A 10,835-nucleotide genomic window follows, 5' to 3' on the forward strand; every position below is an offset into this window, starting at 1 on the left:
AGATTTTCTTTCCTGAACTCTTCTTCAGATATGGGGCTCGGCGCAATCCCATTTCAATCCATTTTCAGCTGTTAGACCTTTAATTAAGATGTGTGTGCCTTTCCAAATCATACCCATTCAATTGAATTTGCCTCAGGTTAACTCAAAGTGTAGTGACATCTACAAGCAATATCTGAGCTAAATTTCAACTGTCCCAGATAAGGGTATGAATAGTTATGCAATGGAAATGGACATTTTTATTTTTCATATTTATTTGCTTTACCATTATGGTGTATTGAGTGTAGGATGCTTTTGCAAGGCAATTTACATGCATGTATATTTTAAACCAGATTTTATATATGTATTATAATGTTAATATTAATGTTAATCTTGATTATCAATAAATGTATGTTTTAATACACATTTAACTTTTTTTCTCAACGAACCTGTTCACAGCTCACAATCCACCAAACAGTGGAAATAAGCCTTAATTTTATTTGTTTTTATTTATTCAGGAAACAAACTTCATGAGACTAAAAGTCTCTTTACAGAATTGTCCTGGCCAAGATGAGCAGCCCCAAAAGTTTTTAAAATGTTACAAATCAACAGATACCATATAAATACATATTTAAAACATCTGCGATTCGAATATTCCTTTACCAGAAATTATTCACTGGGAAACAATTGGTTGAGCATTTTAATCTAAACAATTTTTGATGTGTCATAAAAACTGCTTTTCACAGAAAGGAGGAAACAAGCCAATACTTGTTTCCCCCTTGGGGGAAGTAAAACCACACTATATATGTTGAATCAGTTCTTTTTACTCTTTTCCTTCTACATACATCAAAATAAAAAACAAGAAATAACATTTCAAAGAATTTTTTAAGATTTGTCTACACAGGAATCAGCAAGCAAAAAATAAGCAGAGATACAAGGTATGCTACTTCTGATAAGAATAAAAATGCATATGCCACCACTTAAGAAAGGTTTTTGTGCTCAGTAATACGGGTGCTCAAGGCATTTCTGAAGCTTGGTGTGCACAGCACCCCGTAATATTACTGTAGCTGGTTTGAGCTCTCATAAAACACTCCCTCAAATCTCATTTAAACTTCCTTTCTTTAGTGTTCTCTGAGGTCTGGCAGTTCGGCTGTGTCATATATAGAGAGAGAGAGAGAGGTAAAGCGAGAGCATTAAGGCACTGAGAATTGAGTTGGTGGTAAAACAGGGCGTTAGTCGAACATCACACTGAAGTCATGGTGTTAAAGGCATGAGGCAGAGCGAGCGGCAAAGGACAGAAAGGAGGAAGAGGATCTTAGCGAAGGTCACTTTCGTCTTCTTGTATGGATTTCTTAATACGAAGCAGCATGGTGGTCAGCCACTGATCCAGTCGTGATATGGTGTCATACTCTTTTACCTGAAAGACAAGAGAGAAATAAGTAAAAAGGAAGAACAGCCCTGCTATTGTTCCTAATATCTGGCACGACAGCCAATGATACATCATGTGGGTCGCTTTACTCATTTTTTGTGAAACTAGGAAGCTGTGGTAGTGAAACTATGCTTCTCTAGAATTGAATTGGATAGAAGGGGTTCTATAAACAACAGAAAGGGCGAGTAAGTGCTTGTCTTACAGCGTCAGTATATGCATCCACATTCTGTTCTTCAAAGGCATCTAAAAGTTTCTGTAAGAAAAAAAAAAAGAACATGTTACACATATAATTATCCATCATCTCCCGTCAGGAACACAATTTGCACAATGAATATTTCCACCGCTTCACTGACAGAATGATTGTGGTCTACAGTGGGGAAAATATTTATTTGATCCCCTGCTGATTTTGTAAGTTCGGCCCACTTGCAAGGAAATGAAGGGTCTGTAATTTTTACGGTAGGTTTATTTTATCGGATAGTGATAAAATACCAACCACAATAATCCAGAAAAAACACATTATATAAAAGGTTAGAGATTGATTTGCATTTCAGTGAGTGCAATAAGTATTTGATCCCCTACCAACCAGCAAGAATTCTGGCTCACGCAGACAGGTTATGTGGCCATGTGGATCATAGATTAGTCCTGTCACTTTAAGAAGTTACTCCTAATATCAGCTAATGTCAATAAAGGAGTGGCTCGAGAAGAGGCACATTAAGGTCAAGGAGAGGCCTAGGCGGTCTCCAAACGACAGCCAAGAAACATTGAGGATTTAGAGAGGATCTGTAAAGAGGAGTGGACCAAAACCTTCCTGAGATGTTTCTAAACCTGGTCTTACCTCTGTGCTTGCCAACAAGGGTTTCTGCACCAAGTACCAAGTCATGTTTTGCTCGGGGATCAAATACTTATTTCACTCGCTGAAATGCAAATCAATTTCTAACTTTTTGGTTGGTGTTCTGTCTCTATACATTAAAATAAACCTACCATAAAAATGAAAGACCCTTAATTACTTTGTAAGTGGTCAAAGTTTTTATAACAAGCTAAAAATACAGCAGCCTCAATGACTCAATGATCAAAACTTACTATAAAAAACAACAACATCTATAGAGTATTATAATAAAAAACGGGTTTGTTCAATTCCTCAGTATGGGCAGTGAAATGTTCAAAATGTATAATATATTTAATAAGATATTTTTAGGATTTATTTTAAAATATTCTGGACACAAGACATTACAGAGAGAGACACATTGAAAAGGAGGGTTCAATTACAAATGATAATAACGGTTATGATGATAATACGGTATATTTTATCAGTAATTTGACATTTTGTGCTGACATCAAACCTTACCTTCACCAGTTTGCATTCACGTGAATCTGAAAAGGCTGGAAACATTTCCTCATACTTCTGGACAGCAAGCTACAAGGCAGCATGAAGGACAAAGTATAAGAAAGGGAACGGCAAACGACAGCTGTTTTGCATCGGCATGTTAAATGATGGTTGTGGTGGTGTTTTCATACCTTAGCATTCAGCATGTCCACACAGAAGTGGCAGAGAGCTGCCTTGAAGAAATAGTCCTTTGCGCTGTATTTCAACAGAGTGCTGTCCATCGCATGTGTTGCAACCTGGAAAGCCACCAACACATATATAGAAACAACTTAATAATTCCACCTTTACATATGCAAAAGTGTGTGTGGGGGGGGGGGGGGGGGGGGGGGGGCAAAGACTTCTTGTTTGGAGCGACCTTACTGACTGATAGTGAAAAGGCCTGACAGTTAAAAAACTGCTTACATTTTTCACAAGTACATCTGGTGAGTTTCAGCTAAAAACACACTTTAAGATTTAATAAGCAAGTACAAATAGTCAGTTCTGAGTAAATGTGACTGTATTCTCAGGATCCGTTTGTTAGATAATGAAACCCTCAGATTTGTCATTTGAGGAAATGAATGATAACAGGATTAAAAAGTGGTATATTTTTAACAGCTACCTGTATTTACATATCCAAAAATCTATGTTGGCTGCACAGAGGCTAACTCGGTTTAAGGAAATATTTGTGATTACAGACGGAGGAGCACATATGGCATCTCCTCTAGGGGCTCGGGTGTACTGAAACCAGACGTGGATTGCTTTACCTGTTCATAGATCTCAATGGCTTTAGGGTACTGCTCCAGCTGAGCTGCGTAGGTGGCAACTTTTAGCAGGCATTTGTTGGCTGAACTTTGACATCAGAGACAGAGCGAACAGGTTAGAAACAGTTCTAGAGCATGACATGGTTACAATTACAAAAAGAAGGAAGATAATGTGATAAAAAAAGGAAGATAATGTGATTAAGACCAAAAGGATCATGTGTCATATGTTGCATTTGAAGGTGACAATAATGGTATCGTAAATGTGAGACCGGGCAAGGGTTTTACCTTCAGCAAACATACTTGCTATGCATTACGTACTGATACTGTAATCAACTTTATAGGTAACCTATTTTCTACTGGTCTTATCTGCATAATCATTTAAGATTGAGAAGTCTTGAGAAATAGGGGTAAAATGAGCTTAAAACTGCCATACCTTGTGGACTCCTCGCCTTTATAATAGTCTGCCGCCTGTTCATAGTGAGCTATTGCCTGAGGAAAAGGTTATAAAGTACTTTGAATAAATCTTACTCTCTGATTCGGAATAAATATGATTATAATGATCTAAAATAAATCTGACCTTGTCAATGTCCACCAGTTCGGTCTCATAGATTTCAGCGATAGTGATGTGGTGTTTCGCCGCGATAGTAAATCGACCCTATAAGACAAACAAAAAGTATCAGGTTTACAATCTAGGCATGACTAAGTGCATAGTTTAGATAAAATCACTGATATTGATGACAGGTTTGATTTCTTTGACAAGTTCAGCTGGTTAGTTATAGCTGAAAATAATTGCCCATTTTCCTCCACTAAAAGCCAACCGAAATAGCAGATTATACTGATCAAACTATTCCTGCAAGCAAAATATTTACATTTACAAAACAAAATAATTATAATATTAATAATCAGTTATTCAAGGTTTTATAAATATCATGAATTACCAATTAAAGAAAGAAAGATGAATTATGTCTCATCACAGCTCAAGAGAGTCAGAAGGTTTGCGACTGTTGATTCATCGGCCATTGTGGGAAATCATTTTATCATTTTAGTTATTTCAGAGTGATTAATACCTTAAACGTTTAGAGCTCTGTAGCCGTATTCACAAAGAATTTGATCTTACCTCCTAAAAGTTCTTGGCTAGGAGTTTTAGATTAAAACCTATTGATAGAACTCTTAAGGAACTAGTAATATAAGAGGTGGGGTTGACTTCATTGCTATGGGTGATGTCACTTTTTATGGGTTTTTTTGTTATGGTCGGTAGAGATGTGTAGCAGGTAGACAGTGGGAAGGAGATATACGTAACTATTTGGAAAACAAAAACGTATACTATATATTAACAATCACAAAAAATCTTAAGAGTAAATGTTGCTCCTAATGCAGAAATTTAGGAGCAACTCATAAAAATAAGAGAGTCACACACACATGCTACATTCCCATGGCTAATTCTACATTTACATTTATGCATTTAGCAGACGTTTTATCCAAAGCGATTGTCAGTGCATTAAGGCTATACAATTTTTTTTTTCCAGTATGTGTGTTTTCTGGGAATTGAACCCATGACCTTTAGCACTGCTAATACAATGCTCTACCACTGAGCCACAGGAACACCATAATAATTATATTCAGTTTGCCTTAATCAATAAACTAATTAGTTACTATGTTTTCCTAAAAGTCCTAAAGTTATGATTGACTGCTCTTATTTGAATGAATATTTCTCCTTGTGTTACAGTGCCCTCTAGTGGTGTATCAAGTCAAGAGCAGCATGTTTTATGAAAAATTACTTTGAATTTGTCAAACTATTTCCAAAACAAGTTTTCACCGCAAAAAGAGAAACAGATGAAAAGTGTCAAAATGATTCTGTGCAACTAAAGCAGCTCAACTTTTATTTAAAACGCCATCTACAGCCCTCGCAGATGACAGAAAGACTCTTACCATGTCTGTATAGATCTCAATGGCCCTGTTCAGGCAGTTTATGGCCTCTGTGGAGAGAATGACAGACAGCTGACTGAACCGCAACCATTTTTTATTTAATTTTTGTTGGTGCATAAAAAACAATGGGTCTCATTCACTAATAACTGTGTGCATTATTTGTATCTATATGCACAGGATAATTCACAACACCTGCATACTGTTAATGAACATGGAGATTTTCAAAAGAGTGACCAAGTATCTAAAGTAAGCCACTGGCATAAAACACACCCAGACCATCTCCATATAACTGTTTTCTGCACAATACTTCAGCCTTAATTCACAAGCAGCTTAATATTTTTGTGTAAAGCATGATTTTCATTATTTTATTTTTTTTCAGAAAGAAAGAAAATTCAAAAGAACAGAATTGATTTGAAATGGAAATCTAGTAGAATTATAAATGCATTTACCGGCACTTCTTGATTTTAATTTTTTTGTTGTTGCTGTTGTTTAAACTTCAACCTTTCGAATGTTTTTGCCTGACGATTTCCACAAAAATGCGAAGCAGAGCAGTGCATACTTGTTAACAGCAAGAAATTCGGAGGAATACCTTGAGGGTCTGATTTTTTAAAGGCGTTGCCGGCATCAATGAAGCTCGTGGCTGCGTCGTGTTTACTCTGCATCTGCAGGTGTAGGAGCGCCGCCTGGGAGAAAGCGTTTCCTGCAGCTGACAGCCACATACAACAAAATCTTATCATAAACATTATAAAATACAAATATGATGTGCAATAGACATACATAACCTGTAAGCTTCAGGTTAAAATCAAATGCACAGTTGTTCCATTCACATCTTTAAATTAAGAGGACCAAATGACAAGTAGATCTGTACACTGATGTTTATGTTGAAGCTGAGTGTATGTCTTTACCACTCCAGTTCTTGGCCATCTTGAACATGTTCGCTGCCCTTCCATACAAGTCACAAGCATCCTCCATCTTTGAAGAGCCCCTAGTAAAAATGTGTAAATATGGGGGTGAAAGCGTAACAGATATATTTATGTAAAAATAAAACGACATGCTTAGATGCTCTTATGAATATAATAAAACTAAAGACTTTTTGGAGTTATGAAGGATGCAGTACTACTCTATAGGTACTCAAGATTAACAGGATATTGAGTGAAAACGAGCATTTCACCCCCCCCCCCCCCTTAACTTTTATATGTAGCCCACAAAATAATGTTGCTTTCCTAATGTATATATATATATATATATATATATTTTTTTTTTTTTTTTTTTCATTTGTTATTTTTCAATAAAATTAAGTTGTTTATATTTAGTATATTGTGTTTAACACACAAAACTGATGATCAGGTGAACACACAATAGTATAGAAAATCTACATAAAAAAACTGAGTTGGCATTGATTCTGAAAAAAAATTGTATCCTTGCATTCCTACTGACAGGTCACATGACCTACCACTGGCAGCTGGCGGGTCACTCAAACACACATATTAAATTTTTTCAATATATCAACACTGATTATGGTTCTCCAGCTATTACAGGTACGGTGGTTCCAAGAGTCTGAGTAGGTTCCTGTGTTTATGGAGGTCCAGTGATGTTGTAACTGGCTCAACTGGATGTCAGCTGACTCCTGGCCAAGTCTAGATACATTTCATGACTATTTCATCATCAGTTTTAGGAAAGCTTTACGCCAGATCACATGACTAGATCTCAACCTTAACAATATAAAAATAGAAGTACAGACTTATACAGACACAAGATCTATGATGATGACAAGGTTTAAGTTAGGTTTATTACAAGTAGCTAGTCGTTGCTCGACATACATTAAGAGCTCACATCTGGAAAACAACGAGAAATTCAACTTACAGACGTTTAATATTAAATGTGGTTTCACACTCCACATCCAAACAATCTCATTTGGCAAGAGAAATTGTTTTAGACATTATTTCGCACTCGTATAATCACTTTTATGAAGTTCGTGTTTGACAGCTAACTGACTAGCATGCATGCTAACTTTCTGTTTACCCCGGCTGGCCTGTCAGCAGTGTGTTTAAAGTTATAAAACATACCCAAACAGAGAGCCAAAGAACGACTGCGAGGACTTCATTTTCTTCTCGGCTTCAGCCATGAGAGCTGTGGCCTCTTTTTCTTTCCCGGAGTTATCCATGAGTATTGTTTACAGTTCAGCTTTAGCAGCAGACTCTGGAGTCCAGCCACATCAACACAGCTCAGCGGAAACGGCCGTGTAGGTCCGGAAACGGTCCGTCTGCTGCCTCGTTTCAAAATAAGAGTCGAGCTGCGCTTGGACAAAAATAAAAACATACTGAAAATAATAGCAAGAAACAACAATTACTATAAATAATATGAAATTTATATATATTTGTATAAAAACTTTTATATAATTTTTGTACTTATTTATCTATTCATATGACTTTTATCCAAAACAACTTGTTTGTATAAAGAAAAAAAAAACTTGATATTTTGTTAACTGAAAGTTAAAGTAAAAGCCTGACGTATTAAATAATAGTCAAAAAAAATCCAAATTTGAAACTTCAGACAAAATATTTATAATTGTTTTAAAGTTTGTGTGTGTTTTATGTTTTGTATTATATCTGATACATCAGGCTTTTATGGCTCATACAGTATAATATATTGAGAATATGATGGTTTCTTGATTTTATTGCATGTAAATTTTGTGTCTTTTTATTTATTTGGGCAAAAGTTAAGTTGAAACTCTGATAGCTTAGATGTGTATATAAAGGAGATTTAATAGGAGTAAATCAGACCACTTGAACATAAATCCATGTAAATATCAGTTGTCTCTCTATTCCTCACAATAATGATATTTATATGCTTAGTTTTATCATCAAAGTGTTGTAGTTTTATTGTTGTAATGGTCTCCTTCTGTTTGTTTATTTTTGGCTCCATTTGAATCATTTTCCCTGTTCGCTTCTGTTCTTCTGCTTCTGTTCTGTACATTATTTGTTGTCCCATATAGACCCAGAAGCCTGCCAAATCTGACCAAGTGCGCAAGCTTGTATCTATGTTCATCCCCAAGGGACTGATCTTCCTGTGTCTCGCCAGCTGCGCCTGGGGCTCCACCAGTCCTGGCTCCTCCTTCCGTCGGTTCCACAATGGGCTTTGGTCCTGCTCTGGGAGACTCCTTGGCTCCTCCCTCCGTCATCTCCTCCATGACGTCTCATTATGCCAAAGTTCCAGCCACGTCCCTCACCAACTGCACATGCTCCTCCAGAATGCACTCCTTTCCTCCTCCTGTGAGTTTTTGTTCTGAATCATTGTTTACAAAGGTTAACAGCTGCATTTAGATCCTGTCTCTACTCATCCTTTGCCTAAATCTATCGCTGACAATTGTGAAGGGCAGTAGGACAATGTACTACAACAGTGACAGCTGCAATAATAAATGTTCTTCAAAGGGTTTCTCAAATTGGATACTCTCATTTGTTATTTAATTCCAGTAAGTTTTCATTATGAAAGACTAGCAATATAAAACTTATTTTTACATGCATGTAAAAACAAAACAACAACCTTGTAATCCAATGGTGAAAAGAAGTATAGCTGCTAAAAGGCCTTTTGCTTAGTAAAAAAAAAAGTGTGAACTGCTAATCAGAGGGAATATTTGGCCGAGATTCAACTGATTGAAAATATGAGGGTGCAAAAAAATAAAATAAATAAAAATTCACAATTATTGAGAAAATCGCCTTTAATATTGTCCAAATGAACATCTTAACAATTTATATCACTAATCAAAAATTAGGCTGGGATGTACTCACAGTAGGAAATTTACAAAATATCTTCATGGAACATGATCTTTACCTAATATCTTAATGATTTTCGTCATAATGTTTTTTTTTTTTTTGACCCATACAATTGCTACAAATATACCCGTGCTACCTATGCTATGACTGGTTCTGTGGCCCAGGGTCACGTAAATAAGTTAACATTTCATCAGCAGAAATTTCCTTCTTGCTGTAAAACAGTGCGGCCTCTGTAATTATCCACCAGAGGACGCGCTCTGCTGGTGTGAGATGACGCCCGCGTTTGTGGGCATCTAGTGAGGAACTCCCCATGTAGTCACGTGACGCACATGCGGACCCCTGAGTGCTGGTCTGTGAGAGGGAATCCCTGCGTGGAGGCGGTGTCCACAACATGTACAAACACTGAGCATGTTTTCTCGTCTCTGTGGTTGCCATGGCATGTAGTCAAGAGACTGCCACGTGTTTAGTGCCTTTATGTAACTCTTTTTTTCCTTCTTAAAATACGAAATGTATCATAGTTCGCATAGAGAGACAATGTGAACACATTTAGATCCTTGGTAAGAGGCTTGTGGAAAATGACATGCCATTATTTCCTAAGGGGATATTGTTATACTGACACAGTGTCTAAATATGTAGCTACTTTTTCTTTTTCTATTTTTATTAGAAAATATGCACATTCTTTTTTTTTGTTTCATATAGACTACTTTAAGCACCCGGTTTTGTTTAAAGAAAATTGTTAGGAGTTTCAGTATAAAAAAAACTGCTGATGATTATAATGATTTATGTTTACTTGCTCAATTTATGAGGTGGATCTCAAATGCCTGTATGTTCACACAGCCACAGTCACCGCACACACATACAAACTCTCAGGATTCAGGATTGAAACCAGCCTTGAAGAAAAGGCCAAATAGGGAGATGTTAACGGTTTCCATAAAGAGATGGCGTCAAATCCTGAACTTGGACTTTAGGAAACTTAACGGACCCGAGGAAAAGATATTAATACCTCCTTCAAGGCCATCCCACCACATTCTTCACCACTGAGTCACAATGTCAACCAGCTAGCAATGGAGCGATGGGTGGATTGCCTCTGTTTCTCATTTGTGTTTCTTTCCACTAAAAAATTTAGGAACAGGGAGATACCCTTCCTCTCTTTCTTCATAAACCCAAAGGGTCACAGTGACACACACACACACACACACACAATGCCCTCACAGGTTGTGGGGTTGTATGAGAGAAGAGGAACAACACAGGCATTGAGTTTATCTTATAAGATGTGAGAAAAGTTATAAAGCAGCGTCTGGAATGATGAAGAGCTGGAAAGTATAAGACAAGAGAGGATCGGGTGGTTGTGCTGGAAGATGGAAAATGTTGGTATGGGGTTTTGGCAGGGAGATCTGTGACTCACTGTTTATCAGGCCTGTCACAGAGCAACTCCACAGCATATGTGTGCACAAGACTGCAGCTTTTCTTTCCCAAACATTCAACATTAGTAAAAGGATCTTTCCATTGAAAGGATACCAAATCTTTTTTTAAACTGTCTGAAAAAAAGTCAGTTTTTATCATTGAGTGAAATGAGAAAATGTGAAATGTCAACCCAGGGATGTTAA

General features: G+C 36.8%; 1 protein-coding gene across 1 annotated transcript; it reads right to left on the reverse strand.

Moving 5' to 3' along the window:
- Window positions 1-662: 662 nt before the first annotated feature.
- On the reverse strand, window positions 663-7,707 carry LOC127977781 (alpha-soluble NSF attachment protein). The gene is made up of 11 exons (XM_052582907.1): window positions 7,522-7,707; window positions 6,361-6,440; window positions 6,045-6,161; window positions 5,459-5,505; window positions 4,107-4,184; window positions 3,963-4,018; window positions 3,533-3,617; window positions 2,921-3,025; window positions 2,751-2,819; window positions 1,608-1,658; window positions 663-1,393 (listed from the first exon to the last, which is right to left on the reverse strand). The coding sequence occupies exons 1-11, from the start codon at window positions 7,617-7,619 to the stop codon at window positions 1,292-1,294; spliced, it is 888 nt and encodes a 295-aa protein (XP_052438867.1). The 5' UTR covers window positions 7,620-7,707; the 3' UTR covers window positions 663-1,291.
- Window positions 7,708-10,835: the final 3,128 nt, after the last annotated feature.

This window comes from Carassius gibelio, chromosome B18 (assembly GCF_023724105.1).
Source record: "Carassius gibelio isolate Cgi1373 ecotype wild population from Czech Republic chromosome B18, carGib1.2-hapl.c, whole genome shotgun sequence".
Classification (NCBI taxonomy): domain Eukaryota; kingdom Metazoa; phylum Chordata; class Actinopteri; order Cypriniformes; family Cyprinidae; genus Carassius; species Carassius gibelio.